This window comes from Gambusia affinis, linkage group LG23 (assembly GCF_019740435.1).
Source record: "Gambusia affinis linkage group LG23, SWU_Gaff_1.0, whole genome shotgun sequence".
Classification (NCBI taxonomy): Eukaryota; Metazoa; Chordata; class Actinopteri; order Cyprinodontiformes; family Poeciliidae; genus Gambusia; species Gambusia affinis.
Genome location: NC_057890.1, coordinates 19,839,272 through 19,853,012, shown reverse-complemented (window position 1 = coordinate 19,853,012; position 13,741 = coordinate 19,839,272). Strand labels below are relative to the sequence as shown.

Here is a 13,741-nt window from a genome sequence, read left to right as displayed (position 1 = left end):
ATAAATAATTCGACTCCTTTTTGAATTGAGTTTATTTCTATAGTTCCAATTCACAACAAATCTCATTTCAAAGCATTTTACAAAAGAATATTTCAGTTCACACACATGTACAGCTGCTGGTCATAAAATTAGAAAATTTTTAAGACCAATTTTTAAAAATAATTTTTAGAAATGTTTGCCAATAGGACAGTGTGATCATGTTCAGCTCTCAGTGCTGAGTTCTTCCTTCTGCCTGGTTTACTGCAGCCACACTGCGCGGCGTCCGTCAGTCTGCGGCGTCAGTCGGCCTGCGGTGCTGCTCAGGTGTTATCAACAGTCCAGGTTGCTCTGCTTGTGGCCTTCAGCTCTAATGAATCGTCGGTCTGGTGGTCACCAGTTTGCACCTTAAACTGGGTTCTGGACTCTGTGTTCTGGATCCAAGTCCTGCTGAAAAATTAAATCTGCATCTTCATAAAGTTGGTCAGCAGCAGGAAGTACTGGTAGAGGTGCTTTGACCTTTGACCTCAGAAAACACAGTGGACCAACAGCACCAGATGACATGGCACCAAACCATCACTGACTGTGGAAACTTTGACTAGACCTCGAGCAACACGAATTCTGGCGCTCTGCTCTTCCTCCAGACTCTGAGAGGAAATGAAGAATTCACTTCATCCACAGAAGAGAGCAGCAGTTTGTGTTCAGTCCAGGTGAGACGTTTGTTTCTGGTTCAGGTCTGACCTGAAGAATGCGACAGCTGCCACCAGGTCCGTCCGTCTGATTCTCTCTGAATCTCCCTGATATTTTAAAGGGTTTGTTTCCTGATTCTCTCCAGGAGGTTTTGCTGATTGTCTATTTCATGGTTTCCTTCCCTTCACCTCCATGAATGTGTTTGAACTCTGAACTCTGATCAGCCAGTCTCTTTAGCAATGACCGAAAGAAGCCGGCTGTGTCTTGTCCTCTAGTGCAAGATGTCAGAGGTCATCTTTTGGACAAATGTCAGGTCAGTCATCCACATTCAGAACTGGACTGAGAGACCATTTAAAAGCGTTTGCAGTTGTTTGAATGAATTATCTGATTAGTGTGGAGCAACAACTGCTTTAAGTATTGAACCTTTTAAAAATATTCTAATTTTCTGAGATATCAAATTTGTGATTTTCATTAGTTGGCAGTTATTTCAACACCAAAAGAAATGAAATACATCAGTCTGTATGACTGAAGGAATATTACACATAAGTTTCACTTCCTGAGTGGAATTACTGATCTATTTGTTCATGATAGTCCAATTTTATGAAGAGCCCTGTACATTCCTTGTTATCTTGATGCTCAATTAATAATTCAAAGTAGGTAAAAAAGTTTCTGTCTAATGAAACCCAGTCAAGCAGGTGGGTTCAGGTCCAGCCCAGCGCCATTCCTGCTCCAACTCACCTGAATCGGATGATCGGTTCGTTACTAGGCCTGTCTGAGCCCATCAGGCCTGCTGGAGTCGGGATGCAGGACGGCTCTGGACGACTGGACCTGAGCGCCTGTATTAACCCGTAGCATTACTCTTCCTGAACAGCAGGGGGCGACAATCACTCGCGTTGTGTCTTTACAGCAATCCCTCATGCAGAGGATGAAATTATTATTATTCAAGGGCGTAGGTTTGGTCTAAGTTTTGGTGGGACCTTACAACTTACTGACCAACTCCCCCCCCCGCGCCCCTCCCGCACCAACCATTTTGACCAGTGATAACCTGGTTTGTATTCACACCAGCTTAACTTAATTTAAGACTAACACTTCAAATGCCATATTTACTGAGATAATTTCACAGTATATTACATATCTGAGAACTAACACCTCACCTGGAGCCCTGAAGCTCCAGCCACCTCTCCATCGTTCTGCTCTGCCCCTTGCTCTGCTGTCTGAGTATCCTATGTGAAAAAATATTACATAATTAACAGACCTATTCTACCTCACATTCAGTGCTGACCTTACTAAACACCGGACTTTACAACAAATGCGTTGCGTGATAGATATCTAACTTATGGTTCCACTCACTGTACTTACAGCCGAGGTAGCGAAATAACTTCTAATGTCTGTCGTCCTTTTCTTTTTTGGTCTCGGAGACTCATAATAAATGTCAAACTCAGAAGGAGACGCGTTCACTTTCAGCTCCATGGACCAAGTTTCCGTTCCGCGTGTGTCCAGCTGGCCGCCGCCTGTTGCAGCCAATCAAAGAACGTAGATCCACGTTCTTTGAGCCAATAGCGGGTCGTCATAGTTCATAACAGCGAATTTTAAAATGAATGCTACCACTGCGTAGTATATTGAAATATTAAACTAATTAATGTAGATTTTCATTTATTTATTTTGTTTTTGTTAAAAAATACTTTTTTTTTTATTAATATGGCAAAAATTGGTCGGGACTATTTTATATCCCTTGAATATTGGTCGTGACATGTCATGACCGTCCATACCCAAACCTACGGCCATGTTATTGTTATTGTTGTTATTATTATTATTATTATTATTATTATTATTATTATTATTATTATTATTATTATTATTATTATTATTATTATTATTATTTAGTAGTAGTAGTATCAGTAGTAGTCCCATTAATTCATTATTAGTAATAATATTGATCCATCAAGATATGAGCAGCAGCTCAAACCTCTCGGGTTCAGATCAGTTCTGGTCTCTGCAGCGTCCAGGATGATAACAGATCCTGATCCTGATCCTGATCCAGTTTCAGTTTCTGATCCGGTTTCTGATCCACAGACAGAAAGCTCTGATTGTTTAATCTCCTGTTTCTCTAGTTTCTACAAAATTCTGGAGTGGGATTCCACTCGGACTGCTGCCAGGATCTCTGGGCTTTCACGGCTCCTGTGGGAAATCCTGACCCCACAGAGACTCGGTCCTCCAGGTCATGACCTGTCAGGTAGAAAGTCCCTGATGCTGCGGAGGGACAGAGTCCCTAAAGCAGCGCAGCTTCATTATTCAACATTCATCCTAGGTTAAGGAGCAACTGCAAACATTAAAAACAAAAATCCTCCAGAATCACACAGAGAGGCTTTATTCACATTTTATTCCCGCACTCCAACATCAATCAGCTGCAGAGAACCAAACCGCGAAACACCTGATCATACCTGAACACCTGAGACCTGAGCCACCGCAGAGAGGCTCCAGCGAACTGAGGTCGTATCATACCCATGCTCGAGCGTTCACAGCCTGGTTACGATACAGCCTCGGCTCCGAAGGAGAACCTGGAGGAGAACCAGCAGCAGACATCCTCATGAGGAAGATGAAGTGATGAAGAGGCAGAGTTGCGGGAGTTGCGCTGCCGCTCCGCATCCTGCTGACCTCCTGCTCGGAGTGGAGCAGCAGCAGCAGGAGCAGCAGGAGGAGAACCAGGAGCTGTGGAGTCATTAGAGTCTAAGCTCTTTGTTTGCGGGATTGGGCCGGATTAAGGTGGATGACCCGCTCAGGTAGGTCTTAACATCCGGATTAGACCTGAAGTCACGGAAAAGTAAAGGTTCTTATTGGGTTTTACCGGCCAGCCAGCTGCTCTTCATCGCTGATCCTCTTCATCAGTTTACTGCTCGATGCGCAGCATTTTACAGTCCAAGCAGAAACACTGGCAGCACAAAATACTTCTTTAATAACTCACAGGTATGAAAAGCATTTATTCAGTGGTTTTCCCATAAGAAGAAATTGGAAGCGAATTAAGAAAAACTATTGATCAAAAATAATTCAGATCATTTCAAATAACAACCCAGTTAAATAAGGGACGTGTTGATGAAAAGTGCGTGATTAGCGTGGATCCTGGAGAAAACCGTTATATCGTGTTAATCTGGAGATCAGTGTGTTTGTTGAACAGATTGATAATCCCGGAAGTCAAACCTCTTCCACTGCAGATTGTCCCAGTCATTTCAAATAAAACTTATTTTCTCCAAAAAAAGTCGGACTAGTGGAAGTTTTCATGAGGAGAATCTCAGATTCAACCTCTAAAACCAAACTGTGTCTGAAAACAAACTTCTTGTTTGACCGGGATGAGTTTTGTGATGCGAGTCTGTTTTCATTGTGTCTTCTCCGTAAGAAGATTAAAGCGTCAGAAGAATTTAATCCGTAAAGTTTGGGAAAAGCCGGCCGGATTATCTTTGCTCTAAGTGGTTTATGGGTGTATATAAAGAGGCTGAAGACGCTCGCTGAGGTCGGAGGAACTCAGGGTAAAGATGGGAAAACATTTTCACCTGTACGAGAACATCTCCAAGGTGGACCCCTTCGAGGGGTCCCAGCACTACCTGGCCCCGGCGTGGGCCTTTCACCTGCAGGCGCTCTTCATGGGCTTCGTCTTCTTTGTGGGAACGCCGCTGAACCTGCTGGTCCTCCTGGCCACGGCCAAATACAAGAAGCTCCGAGCTCCTCTCAACTACATCCTGGTCAACATCTCCTTCGCTGGCTTCATCTTTGTCACCTTCTCCGTCAGCCAGGTGTTTGTGGCCAGTCTGAGGGGCTACTACTTCCTGGGCTACACCTTGTGTGCATTGGAAGCGGCCATGGGCGCTGTGGCAGGTATGGCCGACAGGTGAGAGGTCCGGGCTGGTGGATGAAGGTAGCTGATGATGATGTTCTTCCTGCAGGTCTGGTGACATCCTGGTCACTCGCCGTGCTCTCCTTCGAGAGGTACTTGGTGATCTGTAAGCCGTTCGGAGCCTTCAAGTTCGGCAGCAGCCACTCTGCCGCCGCCGTGGTCTTCACCTGGTGCATGGGGGTGGGCTGCGCCTCACCGCCTTTCTTCGGCTGGAGCAGGTAGGTCTGCCACCACTGACAGAGCAGCTTCTGGCGCTTCCTCTGGCTGATGGGATGCTGTTGTGTGCAGGTACATCCCGGAAGGCCTGGGCTGCTCCTGTGGACCCGACTGGTACACCCACAATGAGGAGTATGGCTGCACCAGCTACATGTACTTCCTGCTGATCACCTGCTTCTGCATGCCTCTGTCCATCATCATCTTCTCCTACTCGCAGCTGCTGGGCGCGCTGAGAGCCGTGAGTACATCACTGCTTGCTCAGGCCAGGAAGTCAGGGCTTCTGCTCAGCAGTTCAGGAAGGATGAGGCAGTGGAGCAGAATGGAGACCACAGCTGGTTCTGATGCAGCCTCTCCTAACTTCCTGTAGGTTGCGGCGCAGCAGGCAGAGTCCGCCTCCACCCAGAAGGCTGAGAAGGAGGTGTCCAGGATGATTATCGTGATGGTGGGCTCCTTCGTCACCTGCTACGGCCCCTACGCCCTGACGGGCCTCTGGTACGCCAACTCAGAGGAAGTCAACAAAGACTATCGGCTCGTCACCATCCCGGCGTTCTTCTCCAAGAGCTCCTGCGTCTACAACCCGCTCATCTACGCCTTCATGAATAAACAGGTGAGCAGGACCGCCTGGTCCCTCCAGACATGTCCTTCCCACTCCTAAAGCATCAGGATAACTTCCTGCTTCCTGTCTTCCAGTTCAATGCTTGCATCATGGAAATGGTGTTTGGGAAGAAAATGGAGGAAGCTTCCGAAGTGTCTTCAAAGACTGAAGTGTCCACAGCTTCATAATGTTTGGAGCAAAACTCAGAAGGACATTTGACTTCCCCAAAGGACTTTTAAAGATCTGAGTTCAGAGGATCCACAGGAACAACCAACATGTAAATACAGTTTATATAAAAGACACCAGATGATATTTTATTGTAGAATGCATTTGTTTAGATAAAAGCAACAAAAAACAACAATAATAATAATAAAAATCTATTCAATTTATTGTCTGCTTGTCCTCAATTCTGCAAAAATACAAGTTGTGTCTTCAAACCAACAAAACAGTCAGCAACAGTAGGCGAGGTAGGAACAGATGGAGGCGGGTCCAAACCAGAGAAACAGTTCTGTAGAACAGCTGAGAGTTAAACAAGCTCACCAACAGAACCGGGTTGATGTGAAACCAGGAAGAGCTACAACAGCCACCAGGGGGCAGAGCACCGAGGACCTGGCGGTACCAGGGCAGGGGTCCAACCCAGACTGGCTGGTACTGCGCTGTTATCTTCTGCTGCCCTCTGGTGGCCATTTGAGGTGTGGGAGCTCTGTATGAACCTGACTGCTTCCATCCAGAACCAACATCTGAGCACTGACACTCTCCTTCAGTTCAAAGGTTAAAGGTCAGACTGTGAGCGGTGACACATGGAGGACAGGAGGGGAAGTAACTGCTAATTAATGCTAATTAATTAATTAATTAATTAATGGGGTTAGAGGTCAGAACCTAACAAGCTCCATCTCAGGTAATCCCATGATGCCTAGCTGGTTGTTTGGACAGAGATTTTCAGCCCAGCTGTAAGGCACGATGGTGGAGGGCTGATGATGTGGGTTGGTCTTTGAGTGGACCATGGAGCAGTACCTTTGAACTGAGGGAGGTTGTATGTTCTTTTGGTTTGCTTGTCCCAGCTTGGAGCAGAACCAGACTTAGAGTGGAATAATCCTTCAGGTCTTCCTCAGGCAAACATCTGCCAGGCAGACCAGATCAGAACCAGGAGCAGAACTTCTCTCCTCTACAGGTCAGTAATAAATTAGCGATGGACTCGGGGTGTTTCTAGAACTCATCGTGTCGCAGCAACGCCTCGCCGTAGTTCGTCACCTGGCTTCCCACAAACAGGTCAAACTTGTTGAGGATTTCCTCCTTGGTCAGTCTCCCGTCCTGGACACAGACAGACGATGGTCAAACAGAACCGGACCCGATGCCGGCACCAGATGGACTCGCACCCACCTTGTTGGAGTCGGACTCGTACAGCAGGTGTTTGGCCTCGGCGATGGCATGATCGTAGTCTGCCGGGAGGATCCAGTCCAGAGTTTCCTCCCGGTCCATCTTCCCATCCTGGTTCTTGTCTCTGAACTCTGAGAACTGCTGACGCTCCGAGGCGACCCACTCCGGTTCCTCCAATCCGTTCTCTGCGGTGAACATGTCACCTGGCAACATGAAAGGTAAGAGAGGAGGATCAAAGATGAACGGATCTCTGGATCTACTGCCAAGAGAGTCCAGAACAAGGAAACACAGAAACACACAGGATGTCAAGAAGGAATATGAATGCAGTTTCCAGTGGACCAGAGAACCATATAGATGGAGGGAATCAGGATCCTGGTTGGAGGAGCTGCTCCTCACTGAGAGTTCTGATGGTTCTGGATTTGCCATCAGACCTCCAGGTGGACCCAGAATTGCTGATCTGACATTTCTCCTCAGATCAGCGGGCCAGGATGGGTTAGTGCTCCAGTAGTCACATGACCCCAACCAGGAGCGGTCATGTGACCCAGCCGGGGTCATGTGACCAAGGGTCAGTATGAAGGTCAGCCCTGAGCCTGTCTGCAGATTCGTTACCGATGTACTCCTTGAGGTCGATGAAGCCATCTCCGTTCTTGTCTATGTCTTCCATGGTTTCCTGCGGCAGCGGAGAGCCAGGTTACACTGAGGATAGTCATCTGAACGCTGCATCTTGTCCTGATGCTGGCCCTACCTGCACCACCACATGCTTCATGTAGTCATGGTTCTCTGGGTGGAGGAAGGCCATGAACTCCTGCCGGTTTGCACTCAGGTCTCCGTCCCTGTTGGCGACCTTGAAGCGCCTCTCGTCCCTCGCCATCATGTGGGTGTAGTTGTACTCCGTCTCTGTCAGAGGGCCGTCTGGAAGAGGTTGGTCAAGGTCAGAGGTCCCAACGCGTTTCATGGACTGAGTCTGATCTGCAGTTGCTTACCCAGGTAGCTGCCGTACGTGACGTTCCTGTACTCGTCCCAGCTGATCAGGCCGTCCCGGTTCAGGTCAAACTCGCTCCACTGGCGCTCAACGTCTTCAAACATGTGCCTGCTCTGGACGGCCTCGATCCAGAGCCTCAGCTCGTCCTCCGAGACAAAGTCATCCTTGTTGCTGTCAATCCGATCCACGATGATGCTGCGAGACAAACAGGGAGCAGAGATCAATGCTGGCGTGTAACACACATTACACACACACAGGCTACTGATTGGCTGGGAATCAGGAAGTGCCAAACAGCACATTCCCAGTTTATCTGCTGGGATATCTTCAGGAAACATGTGGCTGAACTGGTTTTATTTCACCACCTTTCAGTGTTTTTGCTGAAATCAAACAGGTCTCCTTTGAATCGAGCGGTTTGGTCGGTTTCAACCAGTGACGTGCGGTCAGGGGAGGCAGGTGAGGCAGTGCCTCACCTGCCATCATGGAAAGAAAGAAAATATATAATCATAAAGTAATTTAAATTGTTATATTCATCCGGTGGTTTGTACTAAAAAATATTTATTTTTCATGTAGCTTCACCAATTTCAATTTTTATTTGTTCAAAATCGCTGAATTTTCTTATTTTCCCATTCAAATGCTTGGAAGCGATGCCGGTGAGGCAGCAGCGAGCTCTGCCTCACCTTGGATTGCGCAACCCCTGGCTCTGCGCTGGCTGCTAAACGGAGAGAGCATGTTGCTGTACGGCGTCAATAAAATGGTTTAAACACATTTAATATCCATCCATCCATCCATCCATCCATCCATTATCTGAACACCCTTCTTCCCTAATGGGGTCGGGAGGGTTGCTGGTTCCTCTCCAGCTGCGTCCCGGGCGAGAGGCGGGGTCACCCTGGACAGGTCGCCAGTCTGTCGCAGGGCAACACAAAGACATACAAGACAAACAACACACTCACACACACACTCACACCTAGGGAGAATTTAGAGAGACCAGTTAACCTGACAGTCATATTTTTGGACTGTGGGAGGAAGCCGGAGAACCCGGAGAGAACCCACGCATGCACAGGGAGAACATGCAAACTCCATGCAGAAAGATCCCCGGCCGGGAATCGAACCCAGGACCTTCTTGCTGCAAGGCAACAGCTCTACCAACTGCGCCACTGTGCAGCCCCAAATTTAATATGTGAACTTATTTCCAATAATTTAGCTTATGTATATAATGTACAGTGCTTTTTGTCACCAACTGTGTTTGTGTAACGTGTTTCGTGTAATGAGCGATTATAAACGGCAGAGAACAGGTTCGAGGTGAGGCAGGCAGTTCTCTTGCCTCATGGCAGGGGGCGCTCAAGATCCCAGACGTTCGTCTTGTTCACTCCTCAACTGCCGAGTAAGTGACAGCGAGCTAGGCTAAACGATTCGGGAAGCAAGTCAAGTGCAGCGATAGATTATAATAGAGATAGTGATTTTTTTCCTCTCGCTTATCCCGACTTTCGACATGGATGACTACATTACAACACTAAAAAAGTTTTCTCAAGTGGACTTTCAATCGAAGCAGGAGATAATATGTGTGTTTTGTGAGCTACAGTTTGTATGTGTAAGGATGCAGAAGTGAAACATAACCTGTAAACTGCTGTCAATCTATGCATCTATTTGCAAATCTGATTCTGATGACGTCAGTGCCTCACCAGCTATGAACCTCACCGCACGTCACTGGTTTCAACCTCCATTAGAGGCTTTGGAAACAAAGCCTGGGAACAGTGGGAGGACTGGGAGGGGTTCCCAGATTTCCTCAGGGAACCTGGAGGATCGGCCCCACTCATAGGTGGGGTGGTATCATGGTCTGGACTTGGATCGTTGAAACCAGGCGTGTCCAAAGTATGGCTCGGGGACCATAGGTGGGCCTAAAAGTGATTTTGTGCGGCCCTGATCACAATGCAGAAATGGCTCAAATTTGATTTTCCAACTGGGCTGAAATTTGCATTTATGTGACTCCTTTTAAAAAGATACAGATGAATTCCAGGTTTTTTTTTAAATTGTCCACAAAAAGTCTCATCTTTTGTCAGCCATGTTTTTGTCTTTTACCTTCAGCTCTTAGAAACGTCCAGAGACACTTTGGTGGCGACCTGAGCTAAGGAACCCACACCCAGGAGCAGCCAACCTCAGGACGCCTCCATGGCCAATCAGCTGCTGGGAAAGTTAGTGAGAAGGAAAATCTCCAGACTGACCTGAGTCTGCGCTTGCTCTCACCAGGCGACAGGCGGTCAAAGGCCTTGGCCTCGTCTTGCCCGAGGAACGCCTCGTGGTCGTAGTCAAAGTTCTGCTTGTCGTCGTGTCGCAGCGTGCTGAGTGGTTCCTCCTGATGGACCCGGGGCCGCAGCTCTGTGGGCTTCCCATCGCTCCTGGCAACCAGGAGGAGCCAGCAGATCAACGCTGAGCGGATCATCCTGTCAGACTGACGCAGAGACAGAAACAGATCTAAAAACTATAGATGTGACTACCATAGATCTAAAACTATAGATGTGATCACATAGATCTAAAAACTATAGATGTGACCACATAGATATGATCAGCATAGATCATATCTATGCTGATCTCCTCCAGGAGCCTCTTCCAGCATCTAGCAGTAGTTTTCTAGCCGGTCACCAGCTCTGCTCTGGATCAGGCTGACCTCACGCTGACCTTTTATGGTCAATCAGGAAGTGAGCCGAGGTGAGGCTCCGTAGACTCACCTGACGCTGCTGCAGCCGTTCGGCTCTCCTCTGGTTCTGATCCGCAGAGCTTCTCCTCTCACACAGACAGCCCAACTTCTGGCCAATCACAGCCCGGCTGCAGCCACTCTCCTCATCTGATTGGTCCGCAGCGTCAGAAGGAGAATGAGGGGGAGAGGGGGGGAGGAGCTGCCACGTCCTCAGAGCAGAAACAGACAGAATCCGTCAAGCTTCAGTACCGGACCAAAACCGTCTGAGGTTCAGCAGCGGGTCATATGGGTTTCAGTGGTACCGTTGGGGTTCTGGTTCTGGTTTGTTGGGTCTCGTGGTTCTACAGAAAACAGCTGCTGGTTCCTTGAAAAGGTTTCAGGTTCATTTGGGCCGATCGGTTCCCAAAGGCCCAGATTAACAGAACCTTCAGCTAGAACTCTGAACTGAAGCAGGTTCTGGACGGACTTCTCTCCAGCAGGTCAAAGGTCATGCTGTGGGTGCCGTGATGTCACTCATCGTGTTAAAGTCCAGAAGAACATTCACGCATCAGAACCAGTCAGGTGTTCTATAGAACTATCTGAGGGTTCTGTTCTGGATGTGCTGTGGTGGCGTGGGGGTTAAGCACGGCCCACATAGGGAGGTCTTGGTCCTCGTCACGGGTTCGATTCCCGGCCTGGTGACTTTTGCCGCATGTCTTCCCCCTTCTCTCAAACCTTTAAAAAAACCCGGTTCTGTTCATCTCAGGATGTTTCTGATCTGATAACAGAAACTAATTTCTGCCTCACTTGGTTCTGGTTCTGGTTCTGGTAATACCAGGTCAGCGGTCCAGAACTTTATGGGCTGAAACCAGAACCGTTTATCTGTTCTTGATAAACATGGAGCCAGAGCAGAACTGGTTCTGATCCATTTTGCTGGTTCTGACCCAAACAGGAAGTTCTTATTTTCATCCAGTTCTGATCTCCATGGTTCTGACCCGGTATAGCGTCTCGGTACCAAAAAACCTGGAGAGTTCATTTAGTTTAATAATCTGTTCCATTAATGGCAGACTGAATTTGGACCTGGAACAATCTGTACGGGTTTCATGTTCTGACCCGTTTGAAGGGAAATATTTATTGTTTCAGGAGAAACTCAGAAAAAAAATACGATTTATAAACCTGGAGGGAAATAGGTCATGGCAAAAGGTTCTGAGTTTTGATTCTGGAGTGGTTCTGACAAAGATCCATAATTCAGCTTGTCAACCTGTTCAGGTGCTGTGCTGGTTCTGATCAGGTGGAACCAGATCCTGGTTCTGTTGGACCAGTAGAACATTTATCCACTTGTCAACTGTAGTCAATGAAGTTATTAGAGTTTGAATCCATGTCAGACAAATATACCGGCCCGGTTCTGGTCAGAACCAGGATCTGGTTTGGGCTCTGAGTTTCTCCACAGGGGTTCCCTTAGTTTTCTGAGCTCTAACTGCAGGAGCGTTCCTTCACGGAGAGAGAGGTTTACCCTCCACAGAACTTTGGTTCTGATCGGGTCGGTTTCCTCCAGAACCCGAGGACGGACTGGGAGACTCGGAACCTGAAGGAAAACACCGCAGCTCTGCCAGTCATTGGACTGTTTCGTTTTTGAACGGACCATTCAGCAGCAGGCAGTCCGGCGGTGTTTCTGGTCCGGGTGGAAACATCAGTGGTGTGTTTTAATCAGATGTGAGTAGCAGCAAAGGCAGATGGTTCAGTGCTGATGAGGTAAGGAAGCAGGTGAGTTCTCAACGGAACCATGAGGTCAGAACCTCTTTAAAGCTATTACCTCAAGAGGGTAACTGTAGCTCAAACGGACTTCACGTTGCTAGCTTTATGCTAACTGGTAGCTAGCTGTTATTCTCTCTCTGTAATAAAATCCTTCAGTTCGGCTGGGCGGTCGGTTCTGTAGAGACTAGGGTCCACTGAGGTGAAGCAGAATCTCGGTTCGGTTGTAATGCGCTGCTAGAGGTCAGTTACAACACAACAGGAATGTTGGATGGCCGCCGGGTGGCGCAGTGGCTCTCGCCATGGTCGCCATATTGGTCGGGTCAAGCGTCCGCCGCTCCTAAACAAAAAAAAAAACCCTAACCCTATATGGTTTTACATTTATAAATCTGCATTTTGATCTAATTCCAGTCCTTCCACTAAACTGATATTATTACCTTATGTTGTCTCTGCCTCATTTACACGGAAATTAATCAAGCGTGCTTTAATCAGATGTCAGTGCTATCACATGTTTATCACACATAAACAATCACTGCGGCCTGGTATCAGTCAGTTGTTGTGGCTGCATGTTCTCTAATGTTCTCCCAGAGAACGAGAGAAAACATGAGAACTCTGAAATATTTTATTTCATATTTTCTCTAATGTTCACATTCTCATTCTTTTCATACTGTATTTTTTCCTCATTTTCTGTCATATTCTCCATCCTATATGTGCCAGCAGGGAACCGTCGGTCATGTTGGGAGTGAGGTGCATCCTACTGTGTCTCCATCGGACAGCCCAGTACCGGTATCCGATTGGACTTGAGCGGGTTCTGACCCGCTCCCTGTCCCGAACTCCGGACTCGTGCCGGGCCGCGCTGAAGCTGCGGACCCGGTTGGGGGTGACGCTGCTGGTAGGGGCGGGGTTGGTAGGCGCGTGGTGGTGGGTGGAGCGGGAGAAGCAACAACGGCGGCGGCGGCAGCGGGTGGAGCAGCTCCACGCGGTGGCTCTGGGCCAGGGGACGTTCAGCCTGTTGGACCATACGGGCCACCGCCGGACCAAGCAGGACTTCCTGGGCCGCTGGGTCCTCCTGTACTTTGGCTTCACACACTGCCCCGACATCTGCCCCGACGAGCTGGACAAGCTGAGCGCCGTGGTGTCAGCGCTGGACCGGGACCCGGCCCTGCCGCGCCTGCAGCCGCTCTTCATCACTGTAGACCCGGAGCGGGACGACGTGGCGGCGCTGGCCCGCTACGTCCGGGACTTCCACCCGCGGCTGGTCGGGCTAACCGGCACGCCGGAAGAGGTCCAGCACGCGGGGCGGGACTTCCGGGTGTACGCCAGCGCGGGGCCGAAGGATGAGGACGGAGACTACATGGTGGACCACAGCGTGCTGCTGTACCTGGTTAGTCCGGACGGACTCTTTCTGGACTACTACAACCGAACCAAGAGCCCGGAGCAGATCGCCGACAGCATCCGGAACCACATCCGGAACCACGTCCCGCTGTAGGAGCGTCTCCATGGAAACCAGCGGCTTCTCAGCAGGAACATAAATGATCATATTTATTTGAGCATCAGGTTCAATAAAACAACTTTCTGCCAAAAGTGTGAATATTT

The 13,741-nt window shown here is 48.5% G+C and overlaps 3 protein-coding genes and 1 long non-coding RNA gene across 8 annotated transcripts; 2 read left to right on the top strand and 2 right to left on the bottom strand.

Moving 5' to 3' along the window:
- Positions 1–49: 49 nt before the first annotated feature.
- LOC122826489 lies at positions 50–2,284 on the bottom strand. Its single transcript, XR_006369809.1, has 3 exons — positions 2,026–2,284; positions 1,821–1,889; positions 50–426 (listed from the first exon to the last, which is right to left on the bottom strand). It is a non-coding gene; the product is annotated as an uncharacterized LOC122826489 (long non-coding RNA).
- A 1,785-nt stretch (positions 2,285–4,069) lies between these two features.
- opn1sw1 (opsin 1 (cone pigments), short-wave-sensitive 1) lies at positions 4,070–5,670 on the top strand. Its single transcript, XM_044108418.1, has 5 exons — positions 4,070–4,533; positions 4,602–4,770; positions 4,841–5,006; positions 5,136–5,375; positions 5,459–5,670. The coding sequence occupies exons 1-5, from the start codon at positions 4,194–4,196 to the stop codon at positions 5,549–5,551; spliced, it is 1,008 nt and encodes a 335-aa protein (XP_043964353.1). The 5' UTR covers positions 4,070–4,193; the 3' UTR covers positions 5,552–5,670.
- A 60-nt stretch (positions 5,671–5,730) lies between these two features.
- On the bottom strand, positions 5,731–11,432 carry calua (calumenin a). Its single transcript, XM_044108423.1, has 7 exons — positions 10,446–11,432; positions 9,942–10,168; positions 7,724–7,917; positions 7,486–7,652; positions 7,350–7,410; positions 6,744–6,943; positions 5,731–6,674 (listed from the first exon to the last, which is right to left on the bottom strand). The coding sequence occupies exons 2-7, from the start codon at positions 10,157–10,159 to the stop codon at positions 6,570–6,572; spliced, it is 945 nt and encodes a 314-aa protein (XP_043964358.1). The 5' UTR covers positions 10,160–10,168; positions 10,446–11,432; the 3' UTR covers positions 5,731–6,569.
- A 415-nt stretch (positions 11,433–11,847) lies between these two features.
- LOC122826488 (protein SCO2 homolog, mitochondrial) lies at positions 11,848–13,736 on the top strand. 5 transcript variants are annotated; one of them, XM_044108424.1, is made up of 2 exons: positions 11,848–12,145; positions 12,863–13,736. In XM_044108424.1, the coding sequence occupies exons 1-2, from the start codon at positions 12,141–12,143 to the stop codon at positions 13,632–13,634; spliced, it is 777 nt and encodes a 258-aa protein (XP_043964359.1). In that variant the 5' UTR covers positions 11,848–12,140; the 3' UTR covers positions 13,635–13,736. The 5 variants fall into 5 exon arrangements, with proteins under 5 accessions (XP_043964359.1, XP_043964360.1, XP_043964361.1 ...); XM_044108425.1 differs by having other exon boundaries at positions 11,849–12,145; positions 12,866–13,736; XM_044108426.1 differs by having other exon boundaries at positions 11,850–12,106; positions 12,866–13,736.
- Positions 13,737–13,741: the final 5 nt, after the last annotated feature.

Bases quoted from the DNA above. Each gene is read 5' to 3' on its own strand.
- calua (XM_044108423.1), bottom strand. From the start codon at position 10,159: ATGATCCGCTCAGCGTTGATCTGCTGGCTCCTCCTGGTTGCCAGGAGC. The intron at 7,918-9,941 runs GTCAGTCTGGAG...TTTGTCTCGCAG, and splicing joins GAGAGCAAGCGCAGACTCAG to CATCATCGTGGATCGGATTG. The intron at 6,675-6,743 runs GTGGGTGCGAGT...GTCTGTGTCCAG, and splicing joins ACGAGTCCGACTCCAACAAG to GACGGGAGACTGACCAAGGA.
- opn1sw1 (XM_044108418.1), top strand. From the start codon at position 4,194: ATGGGAAAACATTTTCACCTGTACGAGAACATCTCCAAGGTGGACCCC. The intron at 4,534-4,601 runs GTATGGCCGACA...TTCTTCCTGCAG, and splicing joins GGCCATGGGCGCTGTGGCAG to GTCTGGTGACATCCTGGTCA. The intron at 5,007-5,135 runs GTGAGTACATCA...AACTTCCTGTAG, and splicing joins TGCTGGGCGCGCTGAGAGCC to GTTGCGGCGCAGCAGGCAGA.